The following is a 21652-nucleotide window of genomic DNA, read 5'->3' as shown; positions in this document are numbered from 1 at the left end:
CTGGGACCAGAAGCCCAGCAGGGGCAGGAGGGGCATGAATCTCAAGAAAAGAAAATAGAAATGGATGGGTTACTGGTATGCTTCAACGTTTGGAAAATACGTGAATGGGAACTTGAGTGGCAGCGGGGACATGGGAAGGACTGAGCACGTACGCAGATAGTCACTCAAGTAAAGGCAAAGCAGTCCTTCCAAGGGGCCTCAGGCAGAGCAGAGGCAAGCAGGGCCCGAAGCAGGGCACCTGGCTGGGCGGTGGGCGCAGTGACTCTGCACCTGCAGCCGCCAACCTAACTGGCTGCTACGAGGCAGCACCTTTGGCGGCCGTGGCCCAAGAGGACCAAACTGCATCTGCCGCTGCACGTCACTAGCTGGGAAATTGGGAGGTGGCGAAAACCATCTGGGAGCGTGGAGGTGACCACACACAGGGGTGCAGGCTGAGACCACCCACAGGGACGTGGGGCTGAGACTACCCACAGGGCGTGGGGGTGACCATGCACAGGGGTGTGAGCTGAGACCACCCACAGGGCACGGGGGTGACCACGCACAGGGGTGTGGGGCCGAGATCACCTACAGGGGTGTGGGGCTGAGACCACCCATAGGGGCGTGGGCCGAGACCAGCCTCCTCCGGTAGCAGTCCTGGGGCGCGGAAACGGGAATGCGTGGTTGTGGATGGACAGCGGTTCTGGGTCAAACTCCAAAAACGAAGTTGAAAGCCTCACCCCTTGCACCTCAGCATGCGGCTGTATTTGGAAACAGGGCCCACCTCAGAAGGCATTAGGGAAGATGCGGTCATGTGAGCATAGGCGGGCTCCTATCCGATGCGACTGGTGTCCTGCCAAGAGCTGGCAAGGCCTGGAGACGGGAGAGCCCTGAGGAAGGAGCGCTGAGCAGTGCTTCTGAAGCTGAGGGGTGCCAGAGGTCGCCAGCAAGCCAGGAGCCCGGGAGGCGGGAGGACCACCCCCTGCAGGTCGGAGGGCATGAGGCCTGCCCACACCTTGACTTTGGTGTTCCAGCCCTAAGGAGCGAAGACAGCACTTCGATACACGTGCTTTTTACAAATGTTGCGCAGGTGTCACAGGACAGCCCGGCCGACCCGAATCACAATGGACGTGGAGGCGCGCACACGCCCTGGGTCCCTGGCATGTCCTGAAATCTGGAACCAGCAGATGCATTTCTCTGGGTTCCTGAATTTCTGATCCCTGATTTCGAAGTGCGTCAGAATGCCTGGCCGAAGTCTGACACAGCCAGCGTTTTCCACGACTGGCCAACCTGGTTCCATAACATTCTGCCCCACAGCTGGCCGTCCAGGCCACATTTGCTGGGATCCACGTAGTGGTCTGTGGAGACCGCAGAGCAGGGAGGGAGCCACGTGTGCTGGGAAGGGCTTGGGGCCAGATCTCAGGCTCCATTCCAATTTGTAAAATATCTTGGATCTTGATTCTCAGTCATGCTTCCAAGTCCACAGGTGGCCTTGGGTCTCTAGCAACCCCTTCATCTAATTACCCGGTGACTCGCTTCCTGATCTCAAACCCATAAACCTTAGTAAGATCCTCATTTGTGAAGTACTCTGGAGTCTTCCAAAAATAGTTGTTTTTTCCAATATCAAACATTTTACTATCTTGTAGCTAGTCAGTGGGGCAAATCCCACCTGGTGGTTTTTCCCTAGTGAGCTGTGGACCCCAGACAAAGCAGAGCATGATCTCACATGGGCACCTTTCACTATTGGGGTGGTCTGGGACACAGCCGAGCCGAAGCCAGATCCGTCAGGGTGCCTCTCCTGGGAGCGCCCTGGGTTCAGTCCTGCACCAGGTTTGCAGTGGGCCTGATGCCATGGCGCCAGCCTGGGGAAGTGCACCCTCTGGGGAGGGGGGCTGACAGCATGCTGGTGCGATGCCTGCTCAGCTATGGGGTGCAGCTGCCACTGAAGGAGGCAGAGTCCAAGGCCTGGAGGGGCTGGAGGGTGTGAGCTGGCTGGGGTGGGTGCCAGGCCAGGGGACAACAGAGATGCCAGCACAGGGTTCCTGGGAGCATGGGGCACTTGGGGGCTGTGTGGGCCTTTGGGCTGGGACAGGGGTGCCAGTTTTGCATGTGCACCCATCTCTTCTCCCTTAAAGAGAAACTGAGAAGTGTAGCAGGCTGACAACTGCCTACGGCCCACTGTCCCCCCGATATCCACACTGCCCCATCTGCCTTGCCAGGGACTGAGTATGGCCTCGCTGCCTGGCGGGGGCCTCCACTGGGCCTGTCAGGCCTGGGTACCAGCTCTTACCGACTCTGTCTCTGAAGCTCCTCCTATTGCTCTCCGCGGCCCTGGTACCCACCTCCCCTCCCTCTGTAGCAGCTGATGAACCCAGCCCAGCAGGTCTGCACCCCCTGCCGGACCAGCTCTCGACCCTGTCTGGACTGCAGCTGCCCATGACATTGGCTGGGATGCACCCTGGCCGTCACGAGGCTGTGCCTGTGGAGCACCCAGCCAGTGCTGGCACACAGTGGGGTCAGTATTCCTGTCTCCCATCCTCTTTATTTTTTCTGTCTAGGTGGGCTGCCTCATTCTGCTTTCCCCCCACGAGCCTCCACTGACTCCCTGCCCTCGGGCTCCTGGTGCAATGGTGCAACGGGGAGCCAGCAGGAGGGAGCAGTGCTGGGGCTGGGGGTCCTCCCTGCACAGCTCCTCTCCCAGCCTTCCCGGCCTCCCCACCCGCCCTTCCCATCCTCCCTGCCTCTCCCTGATCCTGGCCCTCCCCGGCCCACCCACACTGGTGCTCAGCACGCGCTGTGCTTTGCTCACAATACTTTCTTTGCTTGGAATGTGCATGTTCCATACCTGCCTGGCAAATCTCTATTAATCCTTTGAGGTCTTGGCCAAAGGCCACCTCCTCCCAGGAGCCCTCCCAGGCCTGTCGTTTGCTTCTGTCCTCTTTCCTCACAGAGCGGCTGGGCCTGGCCGGGCTTTCCTGAATCACTGGGATGGAAAGGGTGGCCCAGCAGCTGCCACGCAAGGCCTGGGGAGGAGGATGGCAGACAGCAGCTCTGGGGAGTTGGCGTGTGGGGCTGGCCACATGGTTTCTTACACGTTGGATAAAACTGGGCTACATCTTTCTGACGAATGAAAATGCAGACACAGCCCCTAAGTAAAACTTAGCAGAGTCCTCTGCGGCTTGAGCCATCCGGGTGTCAGCACCCCCAGTCTGCGCGCTCGCGGGCTGAGGTGTGGACGGCTTGCGCACTCCTGCCGTGAGCCTGCATTAGAGTCGACATTATTTCCTGGTGTTCTGGACCAGGTTCTGCCTTGTTTTCCAACAGATGGCCAGATCAATCCCTTATTTTTAGGAAACAGTGTGAGTGTGAAACACCCTGTGCTCTCTTGTCCCTGCGCGCAGAGGGGAGCAGCTGGGTGCGGCCAAGCTGGGGGAGCAGGCTGGGGGTGGGTCTGAAGGACTCCGTGTCCTTCACCTGGTGCCCAGGGGCTGCAGAGGCCTCTGCACTGCACAGAGTCAGACCCGCGTGGTGAGAAGAGCATGGTTGGTGGCGAGGGCAGGGGCATTGGGGCGGGAGGCACCCCCACTCGCCTGCTGCCAGGAGTCCCTGCCCACGCCCGGCCCAGCCGGGGCCCCACCTTCTCTCAGGAGTCTTCCGGGCCAGGCCGCACTGCTGGCTGGCCTGGCCTCTGCCTGCTGCTCCTGTGGGCAGAAGCCGCTGTGCTGCGCCCCCCAGGCCCAACCCTGGTTCAGGGAGGACCCGCCAGCTCTCGGGCGACTGTGCACTTGTCTTGTGCTGGTGGGTTCTAGGTTCTGCAGATGGGGGGGTACGTGTAAGGGAGGTTTGCGGGGTGCTTACGGGGGATGCTCCTCTCTTGCTTTCTGGAAGTTTCTGGAAGTGGTGTCCTTCCCAGCCTGGTGGAGATGGAGGAAGTGTGGAGTGGCTGGTCCTGGCAGCCACCCTGTGGGCATGAGGACAATCGGCTCAGGAAGCGGCCACTGTCCATGGCTGAGTGGAGAGATGGAGACAGTGGCATTGCTGGGTCTCCAGAACAACCTGCCCTGAGGCCTGCTGTCCTGCTGGCCTCTGGGCAGTACAGTTCCTGCTTTTAGACACGCATCTGACCTTGTGTGCATGTGCTGTTAACCTCCAGACAGAAGCACCCTAACAGATGCGCACCCAGCACAGTGTGCCAGGACCCCTCCCCTGTCCGTGTTCTGTCTGTGACGTTTGCAGGGCTCTGGATGGATCGCCGTCTCCTGACCCAGCTCGAGATTCCCCTGAAGAAGGGAGCCAACCATTCACTCACCGTTTCATCCAGGTCAAAGTTCCTACCTGAGCGCACACCAGGTGCCTCCAGTCTTTTTAAAAACAAGGGAGGACATGTTTTGAAATGTCGGTTAAGTGAACTCTTTCACACCGCAGCGCGAGCGGTCACGACAAGAGGTGAGAAGAGGTGCGGAGAGCAGTCCTTCGCCGGCACTCCTAGCCCGCGCACTGCGTGCCGTCCGCTCGCCTGCCCGGGGCCGGCCTCACCCTGTGCACCGTGGGGTTCGCCAAGGGCTCCTGGCCCTTCTCTTCCATCCAAGCACGTGTCTGCAGATTCAGCTGAGTCGTTCTCGCGACACTTCTCAGTGGGTAAGTCACGTTCAGCGCTGCGGTCCCCTGCGCCGCCACTTCTACCAAATAATCTAAAAACCACGTGTAGCCTGGCGAGGCTCCTGATGCCTTTTTTCCCCAGGGAAACAATAAAACTCAATAACCATTTTGAGCATCTGTCCCTTCGCCCCGAGCTGCGTTCTGCTCTCCGTAGGTCTTGCAGGCTCGATGACAGGGAGGGGGAAGAGCAGGGGACAAACTCTTCCGGGCTGAGCAGGGGTTCTGGCCAACCGCTGGCTGGGCATGGAGGCCCTTTTCTCAGTAATAGGGTGACTGCATCCACCCCCACCCCCCTGGTGAGGGCGGCCACCAGCCAGGGCCCGTGACCACCGCACAGGGAGCCAGCCTCCTTGTAACTGACTAGACAGACGAGCTACCTAGCTACGCGAAAACCAGTATGACAGTGTCGGGAGGATGTCACTAGCAGTGTCCTTCGCTTTGCAGCTTTGTAAGTATGAGCAAATTGTGCGCACAGTGTTTGGTTTGACAAGAGCCTGCCCCAGAGGGGCCCGGGCTGCGGCCGGCTGGGGGTCGCGCCTGGTGGGTGGGGCGCTCACCGTACGGCCTCCATCTGGTCCTGCTCCTCCAGGGCGCCCAGCCGCCGCCCCACTTCGTGCAGGAGCCTCGTCCCCTGGAAGCCGCTGCCTCGGCCGTCGCACCTCACCACCACGGCCCCGTGGCTGCTCACCATCACCGTTTCCCAGGTCACCTCGAACTTCTCGACCACGCTCTGGCTGCCTGGCGTGCCATCCCTGGAAAAGACAATCCCCACCTTGGCACGCTGTGTGGGGCAGCGGCTGGTCTGACAGACACAGGGTCCTGAAGATCCTCTCCTAAAGGACCGTGCCCACCCAGGGGGTGCCCGTGACCCCTGGCTGCCATGTGCCTGACTCCACACCCCAAGTGCAATCTGGCACTACCACCCACACACCCAGATGGTGAGGAGGAGTGTCCTGAGGGCCCCCCGGGAGCACAGGGCACTGGCACACTGTTGCCAAGAGGCACTTGATTGGTGCAACTTTAACAAAGCCCAGTTTCTTCTGGCTTGCCCCCTGGCACTACATGACCCCTCCTTTCCTGGGCTCCAGCTGTCCCAGCATGCCCCTCTGGTCCCTGTCACGTGAGTGACAAGAACATGTTTGCTCCTGGGTGTGGCATCCTTGGTCTGCAGAAATACTCTTTTTGGTTAACTCAGAAGAAACGGCAGACAAACTGGTCTGGGGGGGCTTTCTCTTTTGCACCTTCTCAGAAAGGGAGGCAGGGCATCACCCCCCCCCTCTCTGGGTGGGCCGTCGTGTGCTCACGTCTCCCAGCGCCCACTCAGGGGCATCACTCTGTTGGCCAGCCATCCACGGCAGAGCCTGGCACTGTGGAAATCGGCCAGGGCTACAAACAGGACAGGGGCACCTCAGAAATGGAGGCTCGGTTGCTAAGCATTTCCTAGCACCCTCAGGGGTATGGGGAGGCTTCTAGATGATTTTCCATTTTGGTGGGGACAGGATGAACAGAGGGAGGCCAGCGCGGGTGCAGCCTCTTCCCAGGATCGGCAACAGATGGGGGGGCCCATTCCGAGAGCGGCCAGAAGACGGCTCGCTGGTTCTTTCTCCAAGGAGGTGACAGCTACCAGGCCATCACCACACTGGCTTTCTGCCAAGGACTTGGGGGTTGCAGGCGAGGGATGTGTGCGCGTGTATGTGTGACTCCAGAGTTCTGTGTCCAAAGGCCAAATGCGGAAAGGACCGGGGTTATAGTGTGATCCTGGTATATGGAAAGTGGTTTTGTTTAGATCTTCTGTTTTTTAACCAGGAATCATCCAACACAGTTCCTTAGGTATCTGAGGTCCCCAAACCACACAGCTGTCACCCTTGAGGTCACAGTGAAAAGCCTTGGGGCCAGCTGGGGTGCTGCACCTGCGTGCTGCCTGGTCAGTGCAGGCAGGTCCATCTTAATCCACGGGATGGGCGGCCCTGCCCGGCTTTACCGCCTTCACTTTTGAAAAGAAAGGGAGCCGTTTGCAGTGCGAAGCCTTTGGGGTTTCCCTTAGGGTTACTTAAAAAACAGCATTCGCTGGTGTCATTGAGGAAGTGATGAAAATCTGGCTTGACCAGGGAGAAAGGGGGCAGCATGTGAAAAGTGAACCTAAGTGTGTGTGTATGAGAAGTGTGTGGGTAGGAGGGGTCGCCGGCAAAGCGCTAAGCCTGACCAGTGAGGAAAGTGGGTTAATTGCAAGGCGGAGCCTGTGGCTGGAATCTCAGCCTGGAGGCGTCTATAGGGGAGTGACTCAGGGCCAACGCCCAGGGCAGCAGCAGTCTGTCCCCCGCCGCCATTTGCTGAGGGAGTGACTTCACTGCTGTCCCCTGGTGCCAGCCCCTGTGCTCCCCTGCTCCCTGGGCCTTGCAGGAGCAGGCAGGGGTGAGGACGTGGTGTTGGGTCGCCAGGTCCTCCTGGAAGCCCAGGGCAGCCGGCTCGCATGCAGGCCCCTCCTGGGACAGCTGATCTCAGCTCGGGGCCGGAGCCCTAATCAGGACCCACACCTGCAGAGGTGGTGCCAGCACTCTTTAAAATGCTTTCTCAAGAATCTAAACCAGAGGGCTGGCTAATTAACATAAGGAATGTCTGGAATAATTCTTGGGCACATGGATGGTGTTTGAGGCCGTTTCACAGCTGGACATGCAGCTCAGGCCCCGGCACCCTGACCTGAGGTGGGGAAGCCAGCCGGCCAGGCGGTGTTGGGTGCTGGGCCATGCCTGCCGTGTCCCAGGGCGATCTGCGGCCCCCCGCCCCCCATGAGCCTATGTGCACGGTGCCCGCTGACTTTTCCCATCAGTTTCCATGAATTTCTGAGCCTGTTCACCAGCTACTGTGGGACAATCCGTAGAATCTGACTTAGCACCTGTTTTTGTTGTAACAAACCACCCAGAGGCTTGGGGGTGAGGGATACATTGCCCCCACTTTCCCTAAACCCCTGGGGTCACCAACAGTGATAAAAAGAACCTGACATTTGCTGACGGGCTCAGCTGACTTGTGTTTAGTTTGCAAACTAAGCATGTCTCCTGCTCGTCATTTCTTTGAGTTCAGTGCCATGTCCACACATCACTGAGTCCCCAGCAGGCACCCGAGAGAAGCGGGCAACGATACTTACACCACCAGCAGCAGCGGGTAGTGGGCTGTGTCGGTGAAGGTCGCTGGCTTGAGGACCTGAACAGGCAACTCTAGGCAGAACAGGGCACAGAGCAGCTCGTGAGGGCCTGGGCCACGATGTCTGACCGGCTGGGGTGCTCTGGGGGGCACGGGCTGGCCCCAATTCTCATGCTGTGACTCTGGCCCACTGAGCGACCTTGGGCAAGTCACCCAACCATCCTGACGCTTACTCTCTCCATCTGAAGCTTAAATTCAATCTTGCAAACAGAGTGCTCTGAAAAACAGAAAAGACTGGTCCCACGAGCACTTGCTGACTGCCAAATTCCAGGGAGAAATGAGCGCCCGAGGGCGTCTTTTCCAGGGTCCTGCAGCAACACACAATTAAGTGGGGAGGGATACTGGGGACCAGGGATGGGGGAGCAAGAGACCAGGGGCCGGCGGTGAGGTGCAGGCAGCACCCAGAGTGGGGGGCGGAGCGCCCGCGGGGCGCTCTGTCCAAGGCCAGTGGGTGTCACGCAGGTCTCCCTGCCCAGGACCACAGCTGAAGGGGTGAGAGGGGCTGGTGCAGTGGGTGGGTTTTGGTACCAAGGTCCTTTGGATCTGGCCCTTCGCCATGGGTCGTGGGGAAGGGGGTTTTCTCGCCAGTTTCTTCTGTCCCCGCCAAAAAAACCACGCCTGCCCGAGTTAGAAATTATTTACTGATATTAACTACAACTCAGATTAGCAATTAAATTGGTATTAGTGGCTTTTTCAGCATTCTTTCTATAGCTACACCACAGGCCGGGGCTGCCGGCTTAGCAGCCTGCTCCCCTTACAGATTCTGGCTGAACGGCTAATGGTTTGCAAATTGGATCAATGGCCTAGGGACCAGCGGAAAGGCAGGCAGACTTCATCACTGAAATACCCACAAAAGATGGTCTGGACTGACCCCTGGCACCGATAAGCCCCTGGGCAGACCCGGGCAGACCTTGGCCCAGGCGGCTGAGTGCTGAATGCATTCCGCAGAGCCTGCCCTGAGGAGGGCTGCTTCTCTAAGGAAAGCCTTAGCCTCTGGGAGCATTAAAGGAGAAAACAAAATGTGAAGACACCAGAACAATGTGGCAGCAGGACACCCTTCATATTTTCTGGGGCCCCCGAGGGGTGAGGCTTGATCCCGTCACTGCACACGCCTGCACCTTCGCTCCACTTACCTGTCGAGTGAAACCCCACGCAGGGAAGAAACCGCGCGGCAAGGGGGGAATGTTGGTCACCTGTTTCCAAAGGTCCTTCCCTGCATTTTTTTGTGAAGAGGCTGGCTTTTGTCCAGGGGTGCCTTAGGGTTGGGGACATGATGGCAGTGTGGGGTGGACTGCAAAGGGCAGTGAGCTGAGGGCATGAGAAGTGACCTCGGAGAGGCCACCATCTGCCTCAGAGGCTGTGGGAAATGTCAGGGAGTTATTTGGAAAACCTGCTCACGGGACGGGGCAGGGGCAGGAAGTTAAGCCTGGTTCGGGAGGCCACCGGGCTGGCTCTGTGGTCTGTGCAGGCGCGTGTGGCCCCTGCAATGGCTTGGCTTGGCTGAGTGCCCTGTCAGAACAGGGTGTGAATGAAACATCCCCGTGCTCGTGCTGTACTAGGCCCTGCCAGTCATGGGCCCCGGCCTGAGGTCTGTGCTAGAAACGGAAGGTAGAGGGGGACTGACCAGACACGGCACGTTGCCGGCTTGCATACTGAGCCATGCTTCCACCCATCCTCCGTCCGCTGTCAGCCTACAGTCGTCTTGTTTTCCTGCCTTTCGGTTCTTCCTTACACATGGGAAGCACAAAGACAGATGTCCAGGTGATCCAACTCCCCTGAGCTGCCCAGAGTGGCCTGTTCTAGGAACGCCTCACCAGGGAGGGGGTGTGGGAGCTGCATCGCCAGGGGTCCTCAGTGCCCCTGGCTGTGGGGTCAGGACAGGCTGGCCAGGGGGCCCTGTCCTGTCCTGACAGGAGCCGGGGGTAAAGCCCCTGTGAGGCGGGCTCACATGCCCTTCCGGCCGGCACCCCCCATTTCCTCTCTCCTCGGGTTCTCGTGTGGCTTCACACCGGCCGGGACTCTCCCACCCCTCCTTCCACTTCTGTGATCACGCCGGAGCCCCGATGCCCGCACACGTGAGTATCCTGTCTCTCTGTGTCCACCTCCTCCTAACTCACCTGCTGGGTGTCAGGGTCCCCACACACTCAAAGCTGCGTGTGGTCCCAGGGCCGCGCATCCTGTGGAACCCGAGTGCACCCCGTGGAAACCCAGGAGAAACCCAGACCCCGGAGAGCCCCTGGGAATGGCCCTGGAACCGGGGGGGACTGAGGTCTCCCCTGGGCACATCATCTACCTCCATTTAAGGTTTTCCTAAGATTATTTCTCTTCCCACTATCAGACCCTTCCTGATAGATTTCCTCCATCTTGCCCATCATCAGAGCAATTAGATTTGGGGCATTTTTAAAGAGGAAGTCTCTGGATCTGTGGGTGGGGGGAGAGGGATTTGAAGAACATCCTGTTTCCCAACTCTCTGATTTTCAGGGGTAACATGTTCCCTACGTGGACCCCTATCAAGGCTTAGACATGTTCTAATACAGTGTGACTATCCGGGCCAACGGTCAGACTGGGACGTTTTGGCAAGTGGCCTCCAGATGGACTGAAGGCGCTGGAGAGTCACTGACACCCTGGGGCCCTCCTGCAGGCTGGCACACGCCTGGTCAGCCTCCTGACCCGCCCCAGGGAATGACGCCAATTCTCGCCTAAGTGGCAGCTCTTGTTGCCCCTCTCCCATCCTGGGTGCCAGCCTACAGCTGACTCCGGGAACCCCGTCCAGTCCCCCCTTCCTTGGAGCCTTCCTGTGACCCCAGTCCATTCTTACACTCTCCTCTGAACCGCTGGGCCCTTTGCTCTCTGCTCCAAACGGTGCAGCTGGGCCATGCGTCCTGTTTGGGCAGGTCTGACTTTGTTTCACGGGGGTGAGCCTTGGCTTCTGGCCTCAGGAGCTCACAGTTTCTCAGGCAGCTGCGGGTCTTTGCCAACGAAAGGGGATTTAAGAACTCTCCAGGGCCCACCGACCAGGCGACAAGCCAGTGTCCCACTGGAAGGGAAAAGGGGGACAGAGAGCTTCCAGAGATGGTCTTGGGCTGCAAACACAGGTGCGCGTAGCTACCACCGTCTTTTGCTCGGGCACAGCTGACCAGTCTCAATACCCCCGTCCACCCCTGGTTGCCTTTGTTCCTCTTCAAGGAAGAGTGCAGGCAGTCAGCCCAGAGGGCAGAGCCTGTTCCCGACAGACACGACGGGCTCATGACGCCTGAATGCATCACCCAAAGATAGCTCCCAGCTCGGACTCTCAGTGATTCAAAACCAACCAGCCAACAAAAGGCTCTTTTCCTCAAAGGTAGGGAAGTCCGGAGGGGGACAGAGTTCTGGGGGAGAGGTGGTGAGATCCGTTTGGGGCATTCTGCATCTAGGGTACCTAAGGGTAAATACCTAGTGGGCTTCCCTCCTCAGATGGGGATCCATCTCCAGCCAGTGCCCTGGGGTTTTAGTGCCCCAGGGTGTGTAGCACAGAATAAGTGCCCATAAAAGCTGACTGGCTGTCTGGACGGACAGGGCGCAGAAGGCAGGGTGCTGGGCGTTTCCCAGGCTGTGACAGCGCACGGATCCCTCATGACATATTTTTCCAGGTGCAAGGATGCCCACCTCAGCACAGGACTGACACTCAGAGTAAGATGATGAAGTTGAAAAGATACCAAATGGCACAGAAAAGGGATTTCCCTGGGGAGGTTGTTTCCCCTGGATGGCGCCATGCCGTGTTCCCCAGTGAGGAGAGAATTTCAGTCTGGCGCCAAATCATCAGCCTCTCAAGGAGAGAAATCACGTCGCTGCTCCTTTTTCGGTCTGTCGCCACAGTGGTACCTTGGTTTTGGACACAATAAGCTCAGTGCACGATGCTTTCCCCCCACTCAGCCCCGAATCCTGCCTCGCTGACTGCAGCGCGTTTCAGCCACCAGGCCGGGAGTGCACAGGGCTGGGAGGCCCTCCGTGCACGGTGAGCCACAGATACTTGTTCAGAGCAGGTACCTGTCCTTCCTTGTAAAAGGGGAAATGTAGCACTTACTGTAGTCATCACTCTCGATTTCCCTGTACTCTATTTTAGGCATCTGCCGGTCACTGATGGCCTTCTGTACATGGTCATTTGTTTCTAGGTCAAACAGTTCTGAAAGAGAAAATGACACATTCAGATTCAGCAACCACTGACGGGAGCCACGGTGTCCACGTGTCACTAGTCCTGCAGGGAATTATTATTTCTATTGCACAGACCCAGAAACAGTCAAAAGCTGCTCGAGTCACAGGACGAGGTACAATGCCCGGTCTCGAATCGAGAGCTCAGCGGGTGGAAGGTTCCTTCCGTTGTCTTAGCAACGCTCACTGCCCTGGCCCCCCATAGATGTTTGTTCTCCATGGCATTTCTCACACACATAGGTTTGGGTATGCTGGGTTCTGGAAAACCAGCATCATATATCTGTTAGGACAAATGGTTTTCCAAAATCTAGTGGTCATAATAACCAAGGGAGGAGAGGGGAGCAGAAGCCGCAGTGTGATCTTCATTGAAATTGTCCAGGACAAATGGGGTCAGATTTATTACCTCAATCATAAGGTTATCTGGCTTTGGAGACACGAATTTGGATGGTCCTCTTAGCCGACAGGGTTTACCACATGGCAGGACTGGCTTCTCCCTCCAGACAGAGAGGGCCGCCCCGTCCCGCACCTAGCAATGTGTGGAGCCTTTGTTTCTCACATTGTAATAACACACAGACGCCCTCACGGGGTCTCTCTAGTGCGAGGACCCCCTCATCTGCCCCCCTCAGTAGTCTCCTGAAATGGCCTGTCCCCCTTACCGCACCACCTGCTATACTATAAAAGCCATCTGACTTTCTCTTTCCTTTCTCACTTGAGCCTACATATGGGAGAGGAGAGATATGGTGAGATGCACTTTCAAACAGGTAGAGTTTTTGAAAATCTGAAGTTGGACCACCACAGTGAAAGAATCTGACCACCCCAGAGCACGCAAGAAACGGTGTCCTTTTTAGACAGCTGTGTCTGCCAGGGACATACTCTGAGGTCCAAGCAGACATGAGACCCAGAGATGCAGCTGAGAGATGGTGCGTCCCACCTCGCAGTCACCTGTGCAAGCCAGGGAGGGAACACTGTACCCCAGGGTGGCAGGTATGCCCTCTGCCTGCCTCACACCCACAGCCATTCTCCTCAAAGAGCAGAGAGAGCCCTTATTTTTGCTGAGTCCAAATCTCAGCACTTTAACACAGGGTTCCAGGCACACAGTCAAGAGGAGTTGGTTTATGAGCTATTGCCTATTTATTATTAATGCTCTATTTACATTTACAGGGTGGGAAGGCTAGCAGGCGGCTCCACAAGGTAAGGAAAACAATAGCATCTCCCAAGTTCCTTGCTGCCGCAGGACCTTTGGACCTGCTGTTGTCTATGTTTGGAATTCTCTTCGCTGGCTCCTTCTCCATAAAGTCAATTGTTGCCCCTTCAAAGAGAAGCCCTGCCCAGCGGTCTCAGGTAGCCCTCTGCAGATACACTTAACCACCAGCCATAGGGTTTGGTGGTTTGCCTGGCTTCCCTGGCCTCCCCGCCAAGGGAACAGGAGGCACTGGTTTCCAGTAACTTGAGTAGATCCACTTGTGTCGATCCAATTCACGCCCTGGAAGCGAGGCATCTCCACAGGAAATGAGCCTGGGTTTCCACCCAAGTCTTCCTCCCTGTTCCCACATGGCACCTTTTCCGCAGCCCCACGGCCTCTGGTGCAGAAGGAACCAGGAGGGCCTGAGAGCCTGCTGTCTCAGAAAGCCCGAGGCCTCTCTGGCTCTGGGGTGCAGGCCCTGTGAGTGGGAGCCTTGAGGCACCAAGGCCTGACCACCCCCCACTGCTTCCCGCACCAGTTCATAGGGCTTGAAGGACTAAGGACAGACACAAGGTACGCCATGAATGCTGGGATCATGACGAAATTCACGGATGTGACCCAAACGCAAATGGGAGGAGCCAGTGCACAGACCTTACAGGGTCATCCGGCAGCCTCTGCCCTCTGTACCTCCCTGTGTGCCTGCGAGGCAGCCCAGGTGGAGACAGGTGGTGACCAGGGTGTGTGAGCGTGCGCTGAGCTGAGAGACCGACACTCAGGGAGACGCAGGGCAGCCAAGAGGAACGTCTTTACCCGCAAAACAAGGATGGACACACAGCCATCGGGAGCAGCAGTCGCTCCTGCCTCCAGGGATGGGGTGGCTTCAGTGGGGCTCTGCTGGTGCCAAGCCCACCCTGGACTAGCAAATTTCCAAGTGGAAGAACAGCAGCAGACCCTCTCACGGCTGATTGGAACAGGCTCTTCTCTCCGTACGTGTGCACTTGAATTTGCTATACTGACGGCACTCAGCCATCTCAGATGCTGATCCGAAGGAGAAATTTCATACCCAGCTTCAATGCTAGTTTGCTGCCTATGGAAAAAAGCTTGCCTGGAGTTAGCAAGAACACTGACTTGCTCCCGAAATGCCCCATTACCAGCTCCTGGACCTCCGGCTTCCCATGGGAGGCCCCGTGATCTAATCGCACAGGACTCCATAGACTGCATTTGAATGGCTCGTCCCTTGGTGCTGAAATCCCACTCTTCATAGAAAGGCACAGAAGCAAAAGACTATTAAATTTAGTTAAATATTAGATTTCTCATGTAATGATTGCCCACACAACTGGTTTTATCAGCAGAGAGCTGGCTGGCCCACAGGGGAGTTGAGTTAAGCCATTTTATTTGTTCCCATAATTGCATTCAAAGAAGGCAGGATTCAGCAGAGGAAATCAGAAAACATCGGCGTATTCCCGAAGGGCTCTTCTTTAGACTCCGGGGCCACAGGGACCTCCCGTCTGAAGCACACAAATGGCCACTCCTTAATTAAATGTGAGCCCCTCTAATATTTGGTGGAATTAGCTATTATCACATCTGGACACAGTGAGACAGTGGGAACAGACGGCTGCCTGGGAGGGCCGCCCCCCTGGTGGGGACCCAGTGGCAGGCGCAGGCCCATGGGCTGTTGGGAGGCCCTGCTGGTTCAGGGTCTTGGTGGAGTCCCCACTCACCTGAATTGTTGTAAATTGCTGAACAGAACCTGCTGGAAGCAACGGGCAGCTGACCTAAGGTGAGCTGATAGCAGTGGGCCCGTTTTCCCCACAGTTCTTCAGGGTCGCGAGTGCGCATGGGGATCATGCCAGCTCGGGAGTGCCACCTGCTTGCAAGGGTCCAGCTGTCCAGCCTCGGTTTCCAGGCCTTTCCTGGGGACTCTGTGATGGCTTCCTCCTCACGTGCACCTGCCTGGCAGCGTGGGACCTGGTCCTCATGCTCACAGGCTGGCTACCCGCGGCACCAGACACTGACCGCCCACCCAGGGCTGTGCGGCTCTGCCCAGTCCAGGCCCAAGGCCGGCACGTACATGCTTTCCAGGTTCCCACCGCCAGGGAGATCTTTTCTCTGAATTCCACGTCTAGTTAGTGACAGGCACACAGTTCAGGTAACAATTATTCTTTTTGCTGTATCTATTTTTCTCTCCGGCTGGATTTTGAGCACCTTGAACACAGGGTCCCGGCAAGTGAGTTTACCACCGGCTGCTCACAGCCACTGGTGTCATGCCAGGGGGCAGCTTGGGTTCGATCAAGAGAGGTGGCCGCACTGCCCATGTGCAGCAGCAGATGGCACAGCACCGCAGAGCCGCCTGGCACCTGAGGGGAGAGAAGGGGCTGAGGGGCCAAGGGCTGGAAGGTGCTGGGTGCTCAACTCACAGTCCACGTGTGTCAGCAGCACCGGCTCGCCCGCCAAGCATGCTGGACTTTGGTCTGCAAACCTGACCCACCTCTCCATCCCTCCAGAAAGGCTGCCTGTGCGCGGAGCCCCGGGGACAACAGAGGGTCCGATGGACGAGCTCATTCATGTTGGCCAACACCTTCCGTGCCCTCCGCCAGCCTGTGTCCCCTCCGACCGCCCTGCTATGGCCTAGTGGGGAGGTGGCAGCTGTGGGTGTTACCCAGGGGGAAGAAGACAGGAGGGGCAGATTCTCCAGGCAGAGAACCAGGTGGGCAAAGGCCGAAGGGACGGGCACCAAGCAGCTCATGTCTGGTACAATCGCAGATGAGCTGCCTTAATGCCGATGGCCCGGGAGGCGGTTTTAAGTCCTTACACAACCCAAGAGAAGGGAGGACGGGGGAGACAAGCCCAGGTCTGCGTGTCGGGAAAGGAGGGGTACGGGGCAGCCCAGCCGGAGCTCAGGGACTGGCTGCGGACGTGCTGTGGGGTGTGACCAGCCAGCTCCCCAGCACCCCACCCCACCCGCCCGCTTTCTCCGGGATGGCTGAGTGTCATCATGGGGCAGCTCCTGGCCGGAATTGGTTCCCGCGCACGTAGGGCTCGACCAGCCAGGTATTAACTGTAATTCCGTTGGTTTTTCTAGCCTAGGACCTAAGCTGTTTGAATACCCAGGCCCCAAATGAGTATACTTCCGTCCTCCCCATAATTATGCTCTTAAGGAGACGGCTTTTAAATAATTCAGAGTCACGTCTGTGAACACCCCGCAGGCTCTGTTTGTAGGTAAGATTTTCTAAAGAGGAAGAAGTCAAATATCCTAGGGTGGCGGAGGGGTCAGCGCGGGAGGGGGAAGGACAAAGCATTTTGAAACAGTGATTTCAAACTGCCCAGCGGGCTGACACAGAGGCGGCGGCCGGGCGGGGTTGGACCCCACCTTCCCTCCGGTCCCGCGCTCCCCGGCGGGCAGCGTTCCCGCCGCTTCCCTCCCCTCGCTGCCTCCCCGGTCAGCTGCTCCGCCGCTCCCCCAGCTGGCCGTCCACAGCTGCTTTCCTGGCCTCCTGCGAGTGAGGCGGCTCCGAGCTCGGCTCACCCCCTTCGAACACAGCAGGGAGTCCCGACACCGCGAGGGACTCGCCGTGTCTGACCAGACGGGTCGCCTTTAGAGCCGTGCTCAGAGGTGCTGCGGTCGTGAGCACATCACCGAGGTGCCCAGCTCCCGAGACCCGAGGTCAGGACTGGGGGCCGGGGTTCAGGTGCACCCAGGCCCTGCTGGTGGGCCGGGCGCTGAGGTCTGCGGCGGGTGCACCGCCGTGCATGCGAAGCCCTCGGGCGGGCTGGCCGGTGGTCAGCGGCTGCTGGGCTGTGTTAGGAGCCGGGGACCCAGCCGGGCAGCGATGAGGGGACGAGGAGGCCAGCATTCGAAGGGGCTGTTCAAGCGCCCCGTCCTCCCGGCCCGCAGGACGCTGTGGAGTTCTCCTGGGGCCGCAGCGGCTTTTCCCGCTGACCCGCGGGTCGCCTGGCTGGGGCTGGGCTGGCTGTGCGGGGTCAGGGGTTGAGGCGGCCTTGGGGCGCAGGACAGAGCTGGGTCAGGAGCGGCCTCCCCAGTCCTTGTGGAGGACGAGGCCGGGACCTCCAGAGCTGGGCCCTTGGTTCGAGAATAACTCCCAGTTGTTTTCCAGGGGGCCTCAGGCCGCCTGGGGGTGTCATCCTAGGGGCAGAGCAGGGGGAGCCGGGGGCTGAATCCTGCTTAAATAAGCACCTGAGACCCGCACCTGTGATGGCGCCTGACGGGCTTGTGATCGGTGCTTACTCAGAGAGGGAACCGAAAAATGTAAACATTTTCTATAATCCTTAAAAATATCTGACTTGCTGGAGGATTCACTGTGTGACCTCTTGCCCTTTTCTTCCCTCCCTCCCTCCATCCCTTCCTCTTTTTAAAACTACTTCCCCTTTTCTCCTCCTCTTGGAATGACCTGCTCTTGAACAGTTAGAATTCCAGAAGGAACAATGTCCTGGCTGTCACTATTCTTACACCTGGGTCTCAATTTCCTGCCAGGGAAATGGAGCCCGTACGGCCCGTGCTGCCCTCCTCGTGGGGTTACGTGGAGCAAAGAGTGGGGGACGGAGGTGAGGCTGCCCGGCCCCTGTGATGGCGGCGCTGGTGCCCCCACGAGTCGGCACTGTGCCGTCATCCAGGCCGTGGGGTCTGGCCTCTCCTACAGACACAGGGATGCGATTACTGTAGCTTTCCCCAGACACTGGGGGCCGGAGGCATGTTTGCTCCAGTCTGACAACCGGGCAGGACCGACGTGTGCAAGTTGTGACCAGGAGGCCTGCGGGTGGCCCTTGTAGGGAGACAGCCCGAAAGGCCTGTCTCAGTTACTGGAATTTTGCCATTTCTCCTGTCTTTCAGCTGCACTGCAAACACGAGAGCCATTCTGTCTTGAGGCAATCTTGAGGGTGAAAATGAAAACTACACCCTGCGCATCACAGAGGTGGGGGATGGGCAAGACGGGCGGAGCAGCAGAGATGCCCCACCCAGCTTAAGCATATCCTCGGAGTATCTGTGGCAGCCAGGGCAATGCTGACTGGCCAGGACTCTTACATTCTAAAAGAAGCTTTTGTGCAAACACGACGTCCTAACGCACCCACACCCTGACGCCCTGATGCCCTGACGCCCTGACGGCATTTCAGGCGCCCAGCTAGGCGGGATGTTGGCCAGGCCCTTCTGACTCCCGACAAAACACACTTCTGATTATAAGCGGACCCTGAACAAGTGAACTGTCCTATTCTCCTCTTGGGTGGTGGGTACGGCCACGAGCACAGCCTCATTTAATCATTCTTTATCCTACTTAATCTGTGGCTCAAGTCAATATTCTAAAAATTTTGAACTATACTGAGAACTGCAAGTGCAGCAACAGAGTGAGAATGAACTACCCGAGACTGAATTAGGTTGTGCGAAAGCCCGCGTTCAAATAAAGCAATATACCTGGGCTTGTGAAATAAATATGAAAACAAATGAATCCCACACGTCACCAGGATACAGATGCTGTCCAGTTTCCAACTAATGGGCACTTGGCTGAGATAAAGCACAATGGTGTCACCTTCAGGTTCACCGTTAACTCTCACATGGAGAAGAATGGAGCACCACTGCACAGCCAGCTGCCCCAGCGTGCACGGCGCTGTTATCTCATTGCACCGGCTCCTGGCTCTTGGCCCCTGGGTGACAGTTCAACCACAGACAGTGACCATCCACAGTTCTAGAGTATTCTTCAGGAGCCATCAGCACTTTGGGGGACCCACAGGAAAATGTGGTGAACATGGAGGGCCACCTACAGTCGCCATCAATATTGATGGTTGATAGGTTAATGCAGCTAACCAGCCAAACAGGTGAAAAGAAGGTAGCTGTTTGGTTTCCCAGGAGAACTAGTCATGCCCTGGAGCTGGGGGGGCACCCGCTGCACTTGCTGGGGGTACTTGGTGGGCTCAGCTCTGAACTCTGTTTTAGAGCACTGCGCTCGCACACATACACCACCTTATGTCACACATGGAATAAATAAAATGGTTTAATGTTGTTACACATATCTAAGACATAAACCTGCTTTATTTCATTCATGCATGATCCTGCAGAAAACTGTGACGGCTTTGGTCTCACTGGACATTTTCCCACCCCTGCCCTTCAGGAGAACGGTCACATCCGAGCCTGCATGTGGCTAAAAGGCAAATGCATTCTCAGAAAGTGGCGCTGGACTGGGGAAGATCAACGGTGACCCTCCCATGAAGCAGGTATTCAAGCAGAAGGCTTTCTTAAGAAGAGCTATAAGTAGTTTCTTAAAATTAACAACAAAGAACCTAGAGACCTAGTTTTGTGTTTTTAATAGACCATACATTAAAAATAACCTTTTTACTTCAAAATAACTATGGGTTCACTGGAAGTTTCAAAAGTTTCAAAAGTAATTCCTGGAGTTCCCCGTGCCCCACACCCAGCCTCCCCGACGGTGCATTGCGCGGAGCCGTGCCTAGATGGGACACTCACACTAGGACGATGCCACTGCCCCACACCTTCTTCAGTTTGCATCACACCGCAGATTTTTAAGAAAGAAAAAACTTCATAAAATATCAGGAAATTATCTGTGCACTCTAAAGTGCTAATAATACTCATAGGGAATAATGCACCTTTTCTTAAAAAACATGCCTCAGCTGAGGCTCTGTGAAATAGTTCCATTTTTTAAAGTGAAAAATCATAGCTAAAGAGATGCAAGCCCGAACACCTTTTGAAGAGGATTGTCACGCTGGGCTGTGCCTGCAGACCCCAGACATGCTGTGCCTGCAGGTGGAAGTTTTAGTCCCACCACCATCCCGGGGCCTCCCCCAGGGCTTGCCAAGGGTTCGTGCCCATTAGAGGGGCAGTGTGTGGGCAGTGAGGCAGGAGTGGTGCAGCCCTGGGCAATCGCTCATCAGATCCTCTGGGGGCCCTGCCTCTGTTGCACACATGGCTCAGACCCCCAAAGCTCAGGGGCCAGAGTCATCTCTTCACCCCAAAAACCATGCCTTGGCCTGGGAGGGCGGCTTGCCCAGCTTACCCTTAGCACGGTTCCCTTTGAAGGCCATGCATGTGTTTTGAATCCATTCTGACACCCATTTTTTGGCTTTCTTTTTGTATTTTACTGATGTTTAAAATCTATTTACTTCTGATTTCACTATTACTTAATTTTGAATTTCTAATTAGTATTTGTTTCACAGAATATTACTGTTTGGGTTTATTTTCTCAGTACCGTCCATTGAAATAGATTAGTTTATCTACTTTTGAACACTTTGATCACTTTTTTAACCAGTGTCTAAATATACTGTAAAGAAACCCTCTCCACACCTTCCCCTGTACCAGCTCTCTCCTTGGTGCCTAAAACCCTAGCGCCCACACGGGAACCCGGAGTCACCTAACCCAGAGTGGCACTGTCCAAAGGCCATGCAGTCACTCCTGGCACCAGGCCTGAGGGGACTAGACAGTCTGTCCTGTCTGACTTTCTGTAGGAAGGCAGGACGGGGCGGGGGCCTGACAGGGAACATGGTGCAGAGTGGGAAGGGCAGGGGCCTGGGAGGAAGGAATGCAAAGGGATCCTTAGGGCCAGGGAGGGACAGGCAGGCTGTCCTCGTCTCAGTTCTACTGAGGGTCTGTCTGGACTGCACGCATTTCCAACCCTTTGCATAAATACAAAAGTACAGGTCAACCTGCATGGAGTCCTTTCAAGCAAAATGGTGCTGGGTGCCCCTCAAGAGTCTCTGGAAAGTCTCACCCCTGCAGCACCAGGGACACGAGCCCCGTCCCCCACCCTCACCCCCTGCATGCCACGAAGGCCCCAGGCCCCAGAGACCAATGTATGCCAGCTCCATTCCGTAGAAGTCCACGCTGAAGTCTAGGGCATGGCCATCTCTCCCACCTCCACCCAGGGGCAGGGGCTGGGTCATCTCAGGAAGCTGGGTTGCGTCCTTTCTCCCAGGTCATGTGGGGTTTTAGGAAAAGACCAGAAAGCACTTACTCTTCTTGTCTGTCGTGTTGTGCACTGTCACCGTAGGGACTCCAGGACCTGCATTGGGCAGACAAGCCAGAAAACAAACACAAAGGAGGCTGTTAGCTGAGAACAAAAACAGTACAAAGCTTTGCTGCAGATCCACCTTTGTGGACTTGCACCGCGGCCCCAGGACGTCCTCATCAGATTGAGCAGAGGCCAGGCCTGCGGGGGCCAAAGGCTTCTCCTTCTAATCTGCACCCATATTAACACAATGGCCCAACTAAAACCGTATTTCTGGATGAGTGAACTACCACAGCCGCCCTTTTACAGAGTATCGGCCTTGTCTCCTTCGAGTCCTGGCCACTCGCTCTATCTCAGTCGTCTGGCACCTTGTCAAAGATGTCTTGGGAATCCCCTAGGAGGAAGTCCCCCCTCCGTGGCCTCTTGGAGCACTGCGTAAAGGCCACCTACTGCAGCAGGACTGCTGTGCAAATGCTAGGCA

General features: G+C 56.9%; 1 protein-coding gene across 5 annotated transcripts in view; it reads right to left on the bottom strand.

The window, feature by feature from the left end:
* Positions 1–21652, bottom strand: part of DPP6 (dipeptidyl peptidase like 6) — an 839060-nt gene that overhangs the window by 9996 nt on the left and 807412 nt on the right. For all 5 annotated transcript variants that reach the window (XM_036899605.2, XM_036899607.2, XM_036899604.2 and 2 more), the window contains exons 17-20: positions 21178–21225; positions 11897–11995; positions 7778–7847; positions 5193–5387 (exon numbers count right to left, since the gene is read on the bottom strand). In XM_036899605.2, the coding sequence (XP_036755500.2) occupies positions 5193–5387; positions 7778–7847; positions 11897–11995; positions 21178–21225 (412 nt within the window). The remainder of the gene's footprint in view (positions 1–5192; positions 5388–7777; positions 7848–11896; positions 11996–21177; positions 21226–21652) is intronic.

This window comes from Manis pentadactyla, chromosome 7 (genome assembly GCF_030020395.1).
Source record: "Manis pentadactyla isolate mManPen7 chromosome 7, mManPen7.hap1, whole genome shotgun sequence".
Lineage (NCBI taxonomy): Eukaryota > Metazoa > Chordata > Mammalia > Pholidota > Manidae > Manis > Manis pentadactyla.
This window is presented reverse-complemented; position numbering and strand designations above follow the sequence as displayed.